Genomic DNA, 20007 nt, shown 5'->3' on the forward strand with positions numbered 1-20007 from the left:
CAGGACAGGGGTCCATGTGCCAGTTTCCAGACATTCACTAGCACATTTTCTTGTGCTTTCTATTTCAAAAGTCACATCATTTAGCTTATATTTTTAAAATAAGACCTAATCACAGGAAATGGCCAAAGGGCCATTGTGCTAACCTTAAGACAGAGGCACTTACACTGAGATGGTCTGTCGTCAAAGTCAGAAGGTCTTCATTGGATGGATGAAGTTTTTCAAACAGAATAGTGTCTGCTCCTTTGGAATAAAGCTTTATCTGTCCTTCTGGGTTTCTAACTGAAAAGAAAAATTTTGCATAGTAGATAATCAATGAAATCCGTCAAAACTAGACTTTCCTAGGACTCCAGCCAGGAAATTTGGAAATGGGCATAATGTTTTAGCTAGTAGCAAAATACTCAGTGTCTTTAATTAGAAGGTCACTATCTAAGTCAATTGGCTTTATTCCTGTTCTATTAACTTAGAAATATTCCATCTACTGGAATCCTTTGATTTCCCAAACTCAGAAACAAGTGTTTTTATTCTGATGTATACAACCTTACTATTTTTCTTACCTACTGTTTTGAAGAGTTGATAAATTCAAATTAAGCCTTCTGGATTGAACAGAATTGAGAGCTTTGCTTGCCTGTCTCCTATTGCAAAAACTCAAGACCTACCATAGGAATCAGCTTTTAGTATTATACCAAATGATATCCACATGGAATTCTAGTCATTCAAAGCCATGGTTTATGCATTAGTTCTCAGTCTTTGCTGATGTTTTTCTTTATCCTCTTTACTCCTTGGGAATGCCCTTTCTTTCATTCTTGGTGGTTGATTTTGGGGTCACAATCCAGGCTGCAAGCATGCCTCACAGGGGGCTTTCAAAATTATTTTCTACCTTCTTTTAACTGGAAGTCTGTATTAGTTATGGCTATATTTTTAATCTGCCCCCCCCCCCCAGGTTTGAGAATGACAGCCCTGATGAGGATCCCCTCATCTCCAGTCCTTAAGCCTTCCCCTGGCTGTGCCTCATGTTGCTTCAGAAAAATCTTTTTTGAAACCACAGAATACTTGGCCTACATTTGTAGGCATGGTTTTACAGCTTGGCACATACTATATACTTAATTACTTGTTGAATGAATGACATGACATGACAATATATTTCTTCCAAGTAACCACCTACAGTTTGAAACAACTTTCTGGATCACAGTTCCACGGTCTGAACACTGACCATCACAAGTTTCATCAAGTCAAAGACTACTACATGCTTTCCATTCGATTATACCTTTTCTCTAAAAACAGAATGCCTCAAAACAGATGAACATGAATATTGACTATTAATAGAATATAAAATTTAGAACTTGATTTAAAGAAATATAAATAACAAAGTACAGTGAATTAATTTCCATTCTAACCTTTTACTACTCTTAGCTAAGACTTAATCTAGTCTAGTTTCCTCCTGGGTTTGAATATGTATAATGCACCTTGGGAACTGTTTTGTGTTGACTTATCCAGGACTTGTCTTCTCTCCTAAGACTGTTGGTCAGCTCTCCTAGATGCCAGAACTCATGCAGTTTTTCTTGTGCCCTGGCTCTAATTGCCCCCATTGTGGAAAGAGTTGGAGGGTGGTGGAAAGCATATATAATTTATCTAATTGTTCAAGTGGGGGAAAAACATTTAATTCTAGGGAAGCCTTTCTTGCTTTTCTTCTACAGCAATCCAATTTAATAATTTCTCCCATATTTTCTCCCTTCTATCACCAGAGCTATAAAGGCAAATTATGTGCCTTCTACTTTTACCAGTATGACTTCCCTATGACTGTTTTTTATAGTCTAGGCTAGGACATCAGTTCTCAAGCTTTTTGGTCTCAGAACCCCTATGCACTCTTAAAACTTTGTGAGAACTCTAGGCCTTTTTAAGCGGGTTAGATCTAATAAGATTTACCATATTAGAAATTAAAGTTGAGAAATTTTATTATAGCAATGGTCTTAGAACACTAATTATATTACTATAATAATATGACTATTATAATAATTATGATAATAAGCATATGACATATTAACATAGGTAACATTTCTATGAAAAATAATTATATTTTCCATAACAAAAAAAATTAGTTTTGGGAATGGCATTGTTTTACATGATTACAGGTCTGGTTTAAAAAACGGTTAGATTCCCATATCCACTTCTGTAGTTCAATCTGTTGTGATATCACACATCATGCGGCTTTTGTAAAACTCCACAGTATACTCATGAGAAAAAGAATAAAAAAGACAAATACCATTAGTATTATTATGAAAATGTTTTTGTCCTTGTGGATCCTCTGAAAACCTCCCAAAGTTTCTTAGGGTTCCCCAGACCACACATGGAGAACCACTGGTCTAGGAAATCACACCAATTATGATTTGTTCAAATCTCTTACCATCTCTTTGTCTCAGTTTCTACATGTGAAAAGGAGATATTTAAACAATCTAACTCCTAGGGTCCTTTCCAAGCTATATTCTTCTCATTCAGTAAACAGTTTACATTTCCTTCATGTTTCTTAATCAAGCATTAACCCCTTAGAATTTGTGTGAATTCAATTTCATGGAATCCTGCTTAATTTTACTCACTAAACCTTTCCTTTTGCAGATCAACAAGTTTTTTTCTCTTCATTCAAGGCTCCTAGTCATCTCTGCTAGGAAATCCCAAGGCTAATCATATCTCACTCATTTCAGAAGTTAGCCTTTTTAAAATCGATTTAAAGAACACAACAGTTTTAAATGGTCGAGATAACATGTGGGCAGAGTCTGGACAAAAGTCATAGATTTTTAGTTATAGATTCTTCTCCTCTTACCAGTCCTTTATGCATTGTTGTGCCTCAAAGACTTTCCCAGGATCTAATTCCCTCCCACTCTTCATGCAGTCACATTCATTTCTAAGGCTTCAGGGTACATTGACAGGATGATTGATTTTAAATGTGTATATCCTGCCCAAATCCATCTCCAGCACTCCCTTTGAATATGTATATCCAACCACCAGCTAGATACCTCCTTTCGGATATGCTCAGCCACACTAAATTCAAACTGCACACATTATCTTCCTCCAACAACTAGGTATCTCTCCTATGTCTCTGCCCCAATAACCAGTTTCACCCTTCACTAAGTCTCCCAAACCAGGTAACCAGCCATCATTCAAACTCCTTCTCTTCTACCACCCATACATCCAACTGCAACCATGGATTTCTCTTCATCACCTTATCTCTTGCTTATATTATCACATTAACCTAAATGTTCCACTTATTGCAATCCTGCTTTTCTTCAAACTCCTCTGTAATCTATCTGGAATTATCTTCACACAACTGCATACAACCCTGCAATAGCTTCCCTCTGCCTTTGGATCAAGTATGGACTCTTAAACATGGCATAAACAGGAATCATCAAGACCTTTCCTTTTTCAGCCTATTTTGTACCCTGCTTCACCATCTTCTCCTGGGTGCAATCACACAGAACACTTTTCAGTTTCACATTCTCCCTTAGCTTCAAGTCCCTGGGACATGGTAGGCACTTACTAAATATTTGCTTAATTAAGTTGAATTATAGTTATGCAAAATTCATTGAAAGCAGCTATGCCTTTGTGACATAAAAAGAAAAAAAGTCACAAATGGTTTCCAAGTTTATGCTATAAGAGTAAATGTAATAGCAACTCTGTGAATGATGATGAATAATTCTACTTTGCCATATCTCAGTTGGATGCCTATTCATATATACATATAGAAAAATGCCTGTCATACGGCAGTGTGATTTATACTTTGATCATCTCTAAAAAGTTTACAGTTGAACAGGTCTTACTAAAGATCTTGCAAGGGCTTTTCAAGGAGCTAGACTAATTTATTCTTCTTTAATGTTTACGTGCCACTTGCCTCTATTAATATCTTTGAATTTTATCTCTGTATTTTTATTAGAATTGGTCCTTCCAAAATTGTACAGTAAGATTTATATGTTTATCAGTATAGTAGATTCTATATCCTCTGACAAAATTCTATATAGAAATCTATTTTTATTTAAGTAACTGAATTAAACCAGGGCTCTTGCCCCAGAATGAAAGTAGTACTAGTATTGAAACTACACATTCATGATTCAATGAATGATAGCACCCCTCCTCCAAAAAAGGAAGGAGGAGAAAGAGGAAACAGAAGAAGAGGAAGAGGAAGCAGAGGAGGAAGAGGAAGAAAGAGGAAGAGGAGGAAGAGGGGGAAGAGGAAGAGAAGGAGAAAGAGAAGGAGAAGGAGGAGGAGAAGGAGAAGAGGAAGCAGCAGCAGCAGCAGCAAATATCTGAGTCTCACATCAGGGTGTTGTCCCCACAGACCAACCCATGTGACAATCATGAGACTAGCACTGTTTTATTCTTTGCCTTGTTATCAGAGACTTTTCTACCCTAGTGGAGCCCCTCTTTCAAATTCCTTCTGATTAAAAACCAAACAGAACCTAAATAAAGCCCATAAGCCTCCATGCATTCGGTGGTGGAACAATACCTCTTGCTTCATATGGGATCCATTAAGTCAAATATCTGAAGTTTGTGGTTAGGCTGTGATTTCTCCACAGCCCATAGTGGTGACTGATGCTGGGGAAAAGCCAAAAATTTCCCTGTGTAGCAATTTTACATTTTTGTCAACACCCTCATAGCAAAGAGAAGCCAGTTCTAGGCCAACCCAACATTAGTAACACCTCCCCTGAAGCTGTAAATAGAAGAGAGCTTCTGCTGATATATGGTTAGGCCAACGCCTAGAGCAGCGTATGTGCTCATCGGCAGCACTGACGATGACTGCCTACAGCCTGTTGTCAAAAAAATAAACATAAACATCCCCAGATGATGTTTGGTTTTTACCTGCTGAGAGCATTCTACCACAGCTACTTTCCAGTAGTTAGAGGCCAAAAACCCAACCATGTACACACACGTTTTCCACAGTAGAAATTGATTTAATATGTCCAGGATATTCATAAGTTACAAAGTATTGGCTTAAATTTTACTTAACAAGCATTTATAGAAAACCTACTATGTGCCAAGCTCTATGCTGGGCCTTGGGCTGGGTAAGATGGCTAAAACACAGCACTGCCCTCTAGCACATACTCTAACAACTGGGAAGGTCATGAGTATCATGGCACTGGTATCACACTGGTGTTATGAACAAGGTGCTCTGAAGAACAGAGGAGAATGCAGTTAACTGATGAGTAGAAGAATTAAAAGAACAGGTGGCATTTAAATTGGACATTTCCAGGTGAGTAGAAGTTTCCAAGAAAAGAATTAGGGAAAAAGAGTCTTAGGTAGGGGAAACAGCACACACAGAGGGTGAAAGCGTACAACGCATGCCTGGAATGCAAGACCTAGTAAGGCTGGGCAAGTTTGAGGAAGTAGAAGATAAATAGACTGAAATCAGATTGCAAATAATCTTGAATGCCATGCAAGAATGTTACCCTCTAAATTCTAGGAAGCTACCAAGGTTTTTTATGTAGGTGATGGCAAAATCAGGTCAATATTTTGGAAAGAATACCTTGGTATCAGCACAGAGCATTATTTTAAGGGGAAATAGTTTTGAAGATATTGCAATAATACAGGCAAGTAGTGGTAAAAGCCTGGGAAACATCTCTAGAAAACACAATGAGTAGTAATGAGGATCTATTAGTTCTGTGTGTCTCAGTTTTGTTATCTTTAAAATGGGCGTTAAAATAATAGTATCTACCTTACAGGGTTGCTGAAATAATTAAATCAGTTAATTCATGTAGACAATCTACAATAGTGCTGGATTCAATAAGCACTTGCTACCCATCAGTTATACTTACTAGTGCACTGTTGAGGCTAAGTTGAAAATGAAAGTTTATCAAGTTACAAAAATACCACAATTCTCAGTATGTAAGTAGGAATGAAATAATGCTTAAGAAGCATCAATGTGATGAGTACTACCAAAAGATCAAACATAATCTCAGCTACCAGTCATACCTATGACAGACATCCTTTTTCTGATATTGTTGAAGTCCAAGAAGGCAAGAAGTTGATAAGTAACCAGTGTTCCCAATTCTTCTATTGTTATTGTCTCTGAGGTTCGAGACTTAAAAATGAACCCCAAATTTCTTGCAGCAGTCACCAAAGCCCCTTCATCAGGTGACTGAACTTGGTAAATCAGCTGCCCTAAAAGGAAAAGAAACTATTGCATTAAACTATAGCCAAAATAGATTGTATTAAACAAAAAAAGTAAAAGAAACAAATGTATTGATATTGAGAATAATCGCTAAAATTCACAGAATGCCAGTGCTAACTCCAACTCATCCTGTAACACTCAACTCAAGTGTTAGCTCCAGAAGTCAGAACTTTTCTACATGCCAACCAGCCAGACCAAGTGCCTATACTGGGAGATACTACAGGACACCACCCATACCACCATCAGAGCCCCTGCCATCTTATACAAAAAAATCCATCTATGTGTCTGACTCTCCACGATGCTGAAAGTTCCTCAGGTCAGAGGCCATGGTTTTGTATTTTCAGTGACTAGACATGTGTAGTGAAAGTTTCACAAACTAAAACACTTAATATGTATTAATGCTCATAATCCTCATGATAAGCCCTTGAGGTAGGGATTATTAAAAAATTATTATTTCCATTTTATACCAATGACCTATGACTGAAGAGTTTATATGATTTTTGCAAGATCACACAGCCAAAGAGTTGATGAAGCAGGTATTCCAAGTTCCACTTCAGTCTGCTACTAATGACCAGTTTATTATAATGCATACAAGAAACCGCTTGAGATGTAAGAAATCAAACCACTGTGCTCATTCTTGGCGCCTGATGTGTATGTATCAGGCTGGGAGGAAGAGGGGAAAAGAGAGAAAAAGAATGAACTGAGCCAAAAAAAAAAAAAAAAAAAAATCAAACCAAACCAAACCAAAACCAATAAACTATAAAAATAGAGCATATACAAAGACATTCTATATAAAATTATATTGTCTTTGTTTATAAAAATACATTTGAAAAAATAGGCAAAGCTATATCCCTATCTACTGACTTCAGGCGATGTACAAGATCAATTCTTAACAAAATGAGTTGCATTATATACTATGATTCCTTTTCATGTAAAACAAATAACTACCTATCTACTGCATATATTAATTTATATATATTAATATAATTTATTAATTATAAATTGATTTATATTTATATTTTATATTAATTTATATTTATAAATAAATATTTATTAATATTAATTTATATATATTAATATATATATAAGGGTGAAATGATGACACCAAATGTTACCAATTGGTTACTCCTGTAGGGGTGAGATTAGAATACTTCATGGACGAAATTATTAGCTCTGCCTTTATAAATTTTGTAGTGTGGTTTCACTTGATACAGTAGGCATAAATTAATTTTGAAATTCAAAAGGGAAAAAATTATAGCAGTTTCTTTATCTACCTATGAAATTATTTAACTTTCACTTCTTCAACATAGTAAACTGGGTGCCAGGACCAGCTTCCCTGCTACAAACAACTACAGATTCTGTATAAAACATTTTAATAATTTTAAATACATCCATAAAAGATGTACTGGCAAGAAAATAAGAACTATTTAGGCCAAAGATGAAGAGAAAAAATACAGATAGAATAAAGGTATTACTGTAGCCAGCTTTTGCCTTGAGGACATTTTCTGATCATTGATCATTGGTTTCTAGCCTCTGAGAGCTTGAGTTAGAGAAGACGTAGCCCAGGTAAGAAGTTTAACGGGAGACCACCTCTTAAAACTGGGCCTCCAAGGGTGCCTGAACGGGTCAGTCAGTTAAGCATCTGACTCTTGGTTTTGGCTCTGGTCATGACCTTGTGGTTTTGTGAGTTTGAGCCCCACCTCAGGCTCTGCATTGGCAGCATGGAGCCTGCTTAGGATTCTCTCTCTCTCTGCCGCCCCCCCTCTCCACCCCCGCCATTCGCACTGTCTGTCTCTTTCAAAATAGATAAATAAACTTAAAAAAAATGCCTGGGCCTTCAAAAGACTACTCTCCTGGTATAGAGGAGAATTGGATATCAGGGCCTCCTTCAAGAGTGCCTGTAAGGAAAAATTATCTACCTATAAGAGGAAAGAAAAAATTTTTTCTGCTGAAACTTTAAGACCAAAGACTGACTTTCACACATATTTGCATCCTAAATTCATAATACTTGAGTGACTTGAAAAAAATCAAACTGGAAATTTAGTTTAATATGTTCCTACATTAGAACACTACAAGTCCTTTATGGAGGTACTAGCCTTCATCTCAGGACCCAAAGAATTTCTACAAATAAAGTTCCAAGTAAAATGATCATCTCACAGTGAAAAATCATTAAAATCACAATAAATAAGACACAAGCAGAACTAACAGAAATAATCTAAGATCTTCAAAAACTTCAGATGTTGGAGGTATTAGAAATAGCACACTCAAATACTTGATAGATTTCAAAAAATTTTTTAAAAAGGCATAAAATTAGGCAGATTTGAAAAAGAATCAAAGACCTTGTAGAAATTAAAAATTAAAAACTGCATATAGATATTGCTAGAGAAAGAAGCAGTGTACTGTGAAAAAAAAAATGGAGGAACTATGAGAATATATCCCCAAGAGATAGGGAAGAGAAGAAATGAGAGACGTGTTAAAACACATAGAGAAGAGAATGAAAATATCTGACACTGAAGATCTAACATAAGAGGGAAAATGAGTCAGAGGCAAAGCTGGAAGAAATACATGGCTAAGCAAATACCATGTCATGGTAAAAAATGATACTCTACAGATTCAAGAATCTCAATGAATTCCAAGTAATATATTTTTCAATCCACACCTATAGTGATAACATGGAAGAAGAAATCTTAAAAGTAGCCAGGGAGATAAGACTGACGACCTTCACGCCACAATTGGACTAGGAACTGACTATACAGTAACAGAAATAGCAGCAGGACACAGTGGAATACCTTCAAGGTGCTAAAAGAAAATTGTCACCTTAAATTTCTGCACATAGCAAAATGTTCAAGAATAAGAACAGATGAAGTTGTTTTTCCAAAGTTTTTGAGAGTTTATTAGCAGGAGGTTCTCTCCTAAAAGAAATTATCAAGAATACACTTTATGTCAACAGAAGATCAGAGTTGGGACAAGCATTAAAGAGCATAGAAATGAGTAAGTATGTAGGATAGATCTAAGCAAACACTGACTATAAAAACAATAAAAGTAACCTCTTGGGGGATTAAGAAAGAAAATACATGACAAGAATACTGTATAAGTCAGGACAGGGTTGATTAGTATTGAAGGGTTCTAAAGTCTTTGTTGGGTTTAAAAGAAGGCTTAGGCTTTGATAAGTTCACTATGCTAAAATTTCTAGGCTAACCACTAAAATACAAATAAGGATTCCAAAGCAGAAGTAAAAATGGACTAAATCCATAAGAGGGGAAAAAAAAAGAGAGAGAGACTAAGACAAAAGTTGGGGCAAATGTAAAGTACAAAATAAGATGGTAGAAATAAACTAAATGTATCAATAATTATATATTAAGTACTTAAAATCTACACATATCAATACTCAAGAAAGATAATGGACTAAATGTTCTGCTTAACCTTTAGTTCTATCAAACTATTCTTTTTAAATGTCAAAAATTATCTCGTTCATGAAAGATGTGCCTAAAACACAAAGAAAAAAATAGATTGGCAGGAAACAGTGGAAAAAAGATAAATAATGCAAATACTAACAAAAGCAAAATACCTATAACTATATTCATATAAGCCAAAATAAACTTTAAGGCAAATATGTGAAAATTGTGTAATTGAGTAGTCAAAATAATCCAAAGAGAGGTAGAAAATTGAACAATACAATTAACAAACATTATCTAATGGATATATTTAGAACTCAGTGCCTAATAACTACAGAATACACATTCATTTCAAGCACACATGAAACATTTACTGAAACTGAACATATACCAGACCATAAAGCAAACCTCAATAAATTTTAAAGGATTGATATAATGAGGCAGTAAGAAAAAAAATTCTAAAACTTTTATCTTTCCATACACTAAAATAGAAAAATCCTATTAAAACACTTGTATTTTCCACTTTTCCTGCCTCTGCATTTTCATCCTGGAGAAGGGAATGAGAATGTCAACTTCTCCAAATGACTTCTCCATGAAACAGTACACCTTTGAAATAAAAGCAATAGCTTCAACTATAAATTATACAATTATAAACTTTAAGTTTGTTAGATTTGGTTCTATTCTTTTCCATAATTAAGGTTTATATTAAAAAAGTTTGTTTTCCAAGGTACCTTAACATACATGGATTTAAGCAATCTATACTGTAAATAAATCTTTAAAAGGAGAGCAAAATAATCCTCCCTTACTCAGTGATATAATCCTTCACTTAGAATTTGATATCTTAAAGCAAGAGATAGAAGTAATTTAAAGATATATACATCTTCCTCTCTTTACTTCAAAATACCTTTATATGGCAGGATGTTAGCCAATATCCACCAGAATGGGTAAAATTTAAGGAAGACCACACTAAATGTTGGTTCGAATGTAAAGGTACTACAGCTCTCATACACTGATGGTGGGAATGTAAAATAATGCAACCATTTGAAGAAAAATGGTTGGGCAGTTCTTATAAAGTTAAACATATACTTATACTATGATCTGGCAATTTCCATACCTAAGTGTTTACCAAATACAAATTAGTTAAATGTTTTTTTTAAGACATAAAAATGTTTATGGCAGCTTTATTCATACTAGCCCAAAGCTGGAAACAACCCAAATGTCCATGAACAGAGGACTAGAAAAGAAAATTATGGTACACTCACATAATATAATATTACTCAGCAATAAAAGAATGAACGATTGGGGCGCTTGGATGGCTTAGTCAGTTAAGTGTCTGACTTCAACTGAAGTCATGATCTCACAGTTTGTGAGTCTGAGCCCCACAACAGACTCTGCTGTCAGCACGGAACCTGCTTTGGATCCTTTGTCTCCCTCTCTCTGCACCTCCCCCACTCCCACACTCACTCTGTCTCTCTGTCTCTCTCTCTCAAAAATAAATAAATAAACTTAAAAAAAAAAGAATGAACTATTTACTGATACATCAACATGGATGAATAACAAAATCATTACATGGCATGAAAGAAGTCAGACACAAAAGAATACAAATTGTATGATTCCATTTTTATGAAGTACAAAAACAGGCAAAATTCATCTTTGATGATAGGAATCACAGCAGTGGTTGGCTGAGCAAGGGGGTTGGGAATATGGACTGGAAAGGGATATCAGTAATCTTTCTAGAGTAATAGAAAATATTTTTACCCTGTTGGGGTGATATGAGTAATCTCTCTAGAGTGGTAGAAAAGATTTATACCCTGTTGGGGGGGGGGGGGTTACATGGGTACATATAATTGTCAAAACTCATCAGAGAAAACACTTAAGATCAGTGTGTTTTACTGCATTTAATTATATCACATTGTGAGAAAAATGTAAATCATACTAGAAAATAAGAATGAATACTATTAGTAAACTAGAAATTTGAGGAATGTCTGCAAGATAAAAAGTAGATTTGATCAATGAAGAAGAGAAAAATGCAGCACAAAGCATCTGCAAAAGGAAATGAATACAGAAGTAAGAGAAATCCCCAAAAGAGTTTCCAAAGTCAGAGTTAACAAATGAAAAGAGAAGTGCTCTTGGGGGCATCATTAGTAAAGTTAGTTGAGGAAGTGTACTCAGCACTCCAGCCCATTTGAGCTCCTCCATCTCCCAGCTTACTGTGAACAGGCTTCAGTGACCGTTGCCTCCAGAATAAAACCTTCCCATGTTACACTACACAAAGTGCATAATCCGCTTCTGGAAACCTCAAAGATTTGAGTTCTGCAATTGGAGACCAAAACTAAGAGCCCGAATCACTCCAGAAGTCCACAAGGAGAAGAGAAAGAAAATGAAAGAAAAGAACCCGGGTGAGTGATGTTTTCTTCCAGGCCAGACCTTAAGTACAACTCTCTCTCAAGTGAGCATATTGGCACAGATTCCTAGCACTAGATCTGAAAAAGTAAGACAGTTAACCCCAGATGCCATATGAATTCCTGGAGGGAGGAACTCCACACCCAGAAGGCCAGCCATACATTCTACCTCTTCCACACAATATTGGGAGACTGGTCACAGTAATCAGAACCTACATTCACCAACAGGCAACCAAAAGTTATCAAATGTTTGAGAACATTAAAGGTAGACACAGAATTCAAAAAACAACATTCTATAATATGAAACCTCATAAAGGAAACAAAAGAAAATTTCAAATCAAGAATAATTAAGATCCTTAAAGAGATCTAAAAAAGTATGTAACATTAAAATAAAAGCAGATTGCTATTAAAATAGTTCAGGACATGAAATAAACTCAAAGGCAAAGATAAAATAAACGTACTTAAAGGCACCGTGATATCCTCAGATAAAAATATAATTAATCACTGCCCTCAGAATTATAAAGATCAGTTTAAGTCATAAATGTAACAATATGAATCCTCACAGCAATTAAAACTGGGGGAATGGGTTAGCCCAGCATATCAAGGACGCAACTAAGGCTTGAATGTAATCCCAACAAAGAAAACAAAAATAAATAATAGAGAGAGAAAACATGTATACACACATATATATGACATACATATATACAGTCGACAGTCTTTATATATTTCACTTTTGAACTGAAATTACTTGGGTGGTAATTTTTACTCAATCACTGGCAGCAGAAAGAAATCAAACTTGTAAACAAGGTTCACCACTGAAACACACTTTGTACTTACCTGCACTATTTTCCTCCGACATGACAGTGTGGCAAAGAGCAAGTACCCTAAGAAATTCATACACTTTGGAATCCCCCAGTTTAATGGATTCCATCAGACGGTGGTCTGAGAACTGACATGTTCTATCTGCTTGGGGATTGACTGCGAAATCCACAGGTTCATTTTTCTGTAGAAGAACAATAGAAAAAAAAACTATATACCTCTTTTCAATAATAACCTTTTAAAATTCAAAAACGCTTCCTCTATATATTTTTAGTGCTTGTATGATTTTTCAGCCTCAAACATCTGGCACTACAATGGCTTTCTGTTTCCTCATTACTGTTAAATATTATCTTCTCATTTCAGAGCCAAGCACCAAAGCAGTAAACCTTCCAAAAGGATAAGGAAAAAATATCCAATGGGTGTACAGATCCTCAAAATACTTATCGCAATTCCAAAATACAAAGAAGCCCTGAAAATGGTAAGTTTTTTTCAAAACCTACTCAATGGCAAAACCTGACCTGACTTGAACTCATTTTGGCAGCAAAATCTGACCTAGAATGGTATGTGTCTAATTATAGACTTTTTTAGTCCACTTAGTATGAATTAATATTTTCCAACACAAAAATATTAATGCATTTCATTATAGAGTGCTTTCTGAGATCCCTCTGGAAGTACTTGCATAATATAATGATAGGATTAAAATTGGGATCTTGAAGAGATATTTGCATTCCCATGTTCACTGCAGCATTATTTACCATAGCCAAGAGGTAGAAACAACATAAACATCCATCAAAAAATGAATGAATAAATAATATGTGGTATACACATACAATGGATTATCATCCAGCCATGATCCTGTCTTTAGGCACAACATGAGTGAACCTTGAAGGCACAACGTGAAGTGAAATAGGTCAGTCACAGAAGGACAATTCCTGCATGATTCCACTTATATGAGGTACCAAAATAGTAAAACCCACAGAAACAGAAAGTAGAATGGCTGTTTCCAGGAGCTAAAGGTATGGGGAAATGGGAAATTGCTGTTGAATGAGTACAGGTTTCAGTCACTCAAGATGAAAAAGTTCTAGAGATCTGCCTTGCAACATCATGAGTATTGTTAATCACAGTTTAGTACACACTTAAAAGTATGTTGAGTAAAAAAAGAAAAACATGATAAAAGAAATAGGGTACAACAAAAGAGTGGACGATGATTCAATGGTAACTAATATCCCTGTTAATTCACTGACTTCCGGAAAACACAGAATGTACTTCTAAAAGTTTATTACTCAAGACACTAGTCCTGTGATAATGTTTTTGCTAAAAATAGTTGATGGGGAAATACTTTTAATATATCCTTTTCTTAGAGACTATAGAATGTTTTATATTACATCCAAGTATATGTATACCAAGTCCTGCATACAGGACACTCAGTTGTGTTTATCCCAGGATCATAGACTTACTTAATCATAGATTGTTTTGTTCATGTGATAAATTTTAAGAACTGCATTAGTGGAAAAAATTATCAACTCACCGGTAAGGAGTAAAATACACACTGACCTTAGACTTCCCTGAAACTCCCAGGGAAGAAACTGTGACTCAAAGAAATTAGAGTCAATCAAGCTGTCATTCAAGTATAAAATTGGCACACATATTTGTCATGAACCCTTCTTGACACTAAAGGATGAACCTCATCCCAGTAAGAGATAACTGGAAAAAATCATTAGTAAAGGCCTAGTTAGGGGTGAGTACCTAATCCCTTTAAGGGACTAAATAAAGAAGAAATAGAGAGATTAAGATGCTAAAACAAAATGTGTATATTGTGTACCTTGACTATGCAAGACGAAAAGACAGCTAAAAAATGGTAAGATTCAAATTTCCTCATTTTATTATTTGAAGGTCAGATGATATCTATCATTTAAAGATTCAGATCAACTTATAAAAATCTATATATATTTAAGATTAATAAGTTTCTATAAAAATAGTAGAAAAATATGAGGGAAAGAGGCAGAAATATAACTTCATCGTTGTTCACATTAGGAAATTAGCAGACACTGCCTTAAAAAAAGTATTAAGAGTATTATGAAAAAAAAGAGTATTATGTAAACTCTTGAAGGTATGAAGTAGAAAAACAATGAAATGCTTTCCTAATGTTTCTAAACATTATAAGAAATGCACACATACAGAATAAAGAATCCATATAAAGAGTTATTAAACACAAGGTACATTATTGTTAGACACAAAGTACAGAACCTAAATGTTATAACTAAGACAGTATATAGCCCAATGTAGATGGGCCAAACTCCATTATTAAAAGATTGGAGTGCAAAACAAACTCCAATCCTATGCTGTACATAAGAGACACATATAAAGTTATTCAGAAACACAGAAAATAAAAGGTGGGAAAATGCAAATGAAAACAAACCAGGAGTCAAGACATTAATATCAAATAAGGTTGAATTCAGGCCAAGAAGAATTAAATGAGTCAAAGAAAAGCAGTTTTGATGTTAAGTTGTGTAATTCATAAAAAAAATAAATAACCAATATAAATATCAATTCACCCCCAAGTAGCATCAATACTTCTAAAACAAAGATTTCAAGGGGAGCCTGGGTGGCTAAGTCAGTTAGGTGTTTGACTTGGGCTCAGGTCATGATCTCACAGTTTGTGGGTTCGAGCCCCGCATCAGGCTCTGTGCTGACAGCTCAGAGCCTGGAGCCTACTTTGGATTATCTGTCTCCCTCTCTCTCTGCCCCTCCCCTGCTCACGCTCTGTCTCTAAAAAATAAAATAAACATTAAAAAAAAAAAAGAAAAGATTTCAAGCTATGTAAGAGCTATATATAGGAAGAGATTTTCAAAATATCTAATTAACCTCTTTCATGCTAACAGATAAAAGAAAAATAATGAAACAAGAGTTAAATAATATAATTTACAAGGTAGGACTGAATGACATATAGGTAAGTTTATATACCTTGAAAGCAGAATATACATATGCTTTCCTTTTAAGAAGCCTGGAACATTGACAATTTACTATATTGAGCCACAAAGACAACCCCAATAAATTCCAAAAGGCAGAATCAATACAAATCTATTCTTTATTAAAAGTACAATAAAGTTAGGGGGAAGGCCTCTATCACTTGGGAATTTTAAAACTCTTGCTTAAAAACGTTTCAATGTGGAGGGGCGCCTGGGTGGCGCAGTCGGTTAAGCGTCCGACTTCAGCCAGGTCACGATCTCGCGGTCTGTGAGTTCGAGCCCCGCGTCAGGCATCTGGGCTGATGGCTCGGAGCCTGGAGCCTGTTTCCGATTCTGTGTCTCCCTCTCTCTGCCCCTCCCCCGTTCATGCTCTGTCTCTCTCTGTCCCAAAAATAAATTAAAAAAAAAAAAAAAAGTTGGAAAAAAAAAAACCAAACGTTTCAATGTGGATATTCAAATTGATAGGACAAAAATAAAAAGTTTAATAAACTACAGGCCAAATCTATGTGATAAAATTGAAGAAGTATTCAGAGAAAAATTAAGAACCATAGACATTTGCATAAAAAAAGGAAAACATAAGTTAAGCATCCAAGTATGAAGTTGGAAAAAGAACAAAAGAAACTTTAAGAATGAAGAAAGGTGGTATTAATAAAGATAAAAGCAGAGCCTACTGATTAAAACACAGGAAAATACATACAAATAATAAATAAAACCAAAGGCTATACTTTTGGGTGGGGGGGGGGTGGGGGGAGAAGGGGCAACTTTCTAATGTAATCAAGATAGGAAAGGAAAAAGACAATCAAAAATAAAAAATGATTTTTTTAAAATAGCCACAGAGAGGGGCATCTGGGTGACTCAGTCGGTTAAGTGTCTGACTACAGTTCAGGTCATGATCTCACAGTTCATGGATTGGAGCCCCAGGACAAGCTCTGTGCTGAGAGCTCAGAGCCTGGAGCCTGCTTCATATTCTATGCCTCCCTCTCTCTCTCCCTGCCCCTCCCTGCTCACACTCTATCTCTCTCACTCTCAAAAATAAATAAACATTAAAGAAATTAAAAAATAAAAGAAAATAGCCACAAAGAAAAAATCAAAAGGATCCTAAGAGACTCCTTGCTCATCTGTAAGACACAGATCATTTTTATGTTATATAAACTGTCCCACAGAATAAAAAACTAAGGAAAAATTTTTAAAAATTATTCTTTTTCTAAAGTAAATTTAACATTGATAGCAACTCAAACATTACGTCCCCAGAAACCTTGAGGACTGATGTGTCTTACAAATCCAACGCATGTACCTAAATAAAGCATTAGCAAACAGAATCTAGAAACACACTGAAAAAAACAATTTAACATGACAAGTGACATTTATTTACAAAAACCAGGGATGGATGATAATCCAGTAGAAAAATGGGTAAGGGGTGCGTAGCTCAGTTGGTTAAGCATTTGACTTCAACTCAGGTCATGATCTCAGGGTTAGTGGGTTCGAGCCCCCAGTCAGACTCTGTGCTGATAGCTCAGAGCCTGGAACTTGCTTCAAATTCTGTACCTCCCCCACCCTACCCACCCCCAGCCTCTCTCTCTGCCCCCCCCCCAAAATTAAATAAACATTAAAAAATTAAAAAGAAAGAAAGAAAGCATCTGCCTTTGGCTCAGGTCATGATCTCACACAGTTCATGGGTTCGAGCCCTGCATCAGGCTGTATGCTGACAGCTCTGAGCTTGAAGCCTGCTTTGGATTTTGTGTTTCCCTCTCTCTGCCCCTCCCCTGCTTGTGCTCTCTCTGAAAAATAAGCATTTAAAAAAAAAGAAAAATGGGTAAAAATTAAATACAGTAAGCTATTAAAAATATAAAAAAGATATCCAACCTCACTCATAAGAGAAATTAAAGCTAGAATCATATTGATATATCATTTTACATGTCTTGCAAATATCAAAAAATGACAAAACACTGTATTGGTAAGGGTGGGGGACAGCACTCTTGTACATTGCTTGTAGCAGGATAAACTGGTAAAAAATTTTAAAGAAGACAATGGCAATATTTATCAATTATGAATGGACATACTTTGGATTTAACAATTCCATTTCTAGAAATGTAACTTGTTAGCATACAATCCATGCAAAGTAACATAAGCACACACTGTTATTTCTGTTGCAATTTTTTTACTAGCAGAATATTGGAAATATCCTGAATTTCCATTGGTGTCTCCTTACCATGAGACATGGAACAATATAACAGAATACTATTTAGCCATTGGAAAAAATAAGACAGCGCTTTTTTTTTTTTTCCCACTGATCTAGTAAGATCTCAAATACACTGCTGAGAAAGAAAATTAAGAATGGTACAGATAATAAGCTACAACCTATGTAAAAAATGGAGAAAATACTTCCTCATATATACATAAATATCTCTAACAATTAAAAAACAGAGAACTCTGTGGTTGAGGTACCTCAATAGAAGGAATTCTGAACCATATGAAGCTATTTTTTTTAATGTTATGTATTAAATATATCAACTTGTCATAGTGGAAATCAGTCCTCCAGAGACTCATTTTTTTAAAAAAAGTATGTACAATTTGAAATTAAAAGAATGAAATTTATCACCTCCACACCTTAGTCACGTCTGTCTTCTGACCCATGCCATCATCAGCTTCACCTGCCAAAAAAAAACCTTGAGAATTAAAAATAAATGAAATAGAAACTAGATTTACACATTTGGTTTTAAAAAATACACTTATTTATTAAAGCACCATTACCAGATGGCATTATGAGCTCAAACATAGACTTTTTAGGAATTTTTTCAAACTGTAACCCTAGACATGGTGATTAACCCAGAGAAATACTCATATTGCCCAAGATAGAACTAAAATAGAGTATGCATTAAAAACAAAATATGGAGCTCATAAATCATATTCTTCTGTATTTTTATCCTTCTGTTGCTACATTTTACCTCTGATGTTTGCAAGAGGCAAATTTTTGTTTTCTACTTCATCCTCACTATTGGGGAATCCAAAATGATATCCTAGACAGACCAATTCTCATCAACGCTTGAGCTTAGTGAGTACATCTTTGTCTGTCTTGGTTTGGGCCAGATACATTTGTGTAATATCAAGGCCAAATTAGCATGTAAGAGTTAAACAATGTCAGTGCCTTCTGCAGTAAAACATAGCCACCTATGTGCCAAATATTGAAAAATAACTTTTTAGTATAAAGCCAATATATGCCTATTATAGATACATTGGCCAAACTCAAGATGTTTATAGTAGAAAATAAAAATTACTAATAGTTCTATCCCATAAAGATAACCAGTATTTATAGAACTTTTTTCATGTTGATTATGTGTGTGTGTATACAAATATTTCTCAGATTGTTGAAAAATATCTTGTTCCTGCTGTTTTTAACCCAAGTGTCAGAATTTCTCTGGTCATTAAAAGTTCTTTGTGAACCTAATTTTGAATGGTTGTATACTAGATACGGAGTATAATTTACTTTAGCTTTCCCCTATGTGGAAGCTTTTAAGATTTTTCTAATTTCTGCTTGGCATTTGAAGATGTAATGGTATTTGTCAAGACTGTATTTCTTGTAATGATAACAAGAGTTCCTTGCATCAATCCTTCGCCTGGCATTTGTATTATCACAAACTTGCACCATTTATTGGTGAGGGAACTGAAGAACAGAAATCCACCTGACATTATTAAACTGGGGTGAAAAAGTCACTATAGTGTGATGTTGAACCCAAGTCTCTCTCTTTTCACTACACAATGCTATGACCAAAAAAAGCCCTTTATGAACTGTTATTTGCTGTTTACCTAGAGCACAGGGTCTAAATTCAGACCATGTTGTGACTACTGTTTGGGCGGAGCCCCTGAGCTAGTGAATGAACCTCACCAAGCTCCTGGAATTTAAATCTCAAATGCACTGTGGTTATGTTCCAGTCAGTATACCATAGGCAGTAACTCATAAAAGATAAAGACAAAACAAAGCTGTGCCTTTGTGTAAAATTGTCCTCCAAAAGGAAGCATGCTTATAAAAATGGTAATGGAAGTGAAGAAAAGTTAAAGAAGTTGAAGAAAATAAAAGTTCTGAGCTAGAAAATAGAAGATTTAGATAAACCTGAATGGAATACCAAGTTTTCCCAAGGCCTGGATCTAGAATATAAATAACACAAGCTCATAGGAAAACAAGAGGACGTGATTCTTAAACATTTTGTGAGTGCTTTAGTAAGAATATATCTTAGTGGCATCATAAATGCATCATAAATTATAATGGGATG

At 35.2% G+C, this 20007-nt stretch overlaps 1 protein-coding gene across 17 annotated transcripts in view; it reads right to left on the bottom strand.

Moving 5' to 3' along the window:
• The window catches only part of ATP8B4 (ATPase phospholipid transporting 8B4 (putative)), a 259446-nt gene that overhangs the window by 70148 nt on the left and 169291 nt on the right, over positions 1-20007 (bottom strand). For all 17 annotated transcript variants that reach the window (XM_049611656.1, XM_049611662.1, XM_049611663.1 and 14 more), the window contains 4 exons: positions 18347-18390; positions 12789-12954; positions 5956-6144; positions 164-279 (listed from right to left, as the gene is read on the bottom strand). In XM_049611656.1, the coding sequence (XP_049467613.1) occupies positions 164-279; positions 5956-6144; positions 12789-12954; positions 18347-18390 (515 nt within the window). The remainder of the gene's footprint in view (positions 1-163; positions 280-5955; positions 6145-12788; positions 12955-18346; positions 18391-20007) is intronic.

This window comes from Panthera uncia (assembly GCF_023721935.1).
Source record: "Panthera uncia isolate 11264 chromosome B3 unlocalized genomic scaffold, Puncia_PCG_1.0 HiC_scaffold_1, whole genome shotgun sequence".
Classification (NCBI taxonomy): Eukaryota; Metazoa; Chordata; class Mammalia; order Carnivora; family Felidae; genus Panthera; species Panthera uncia.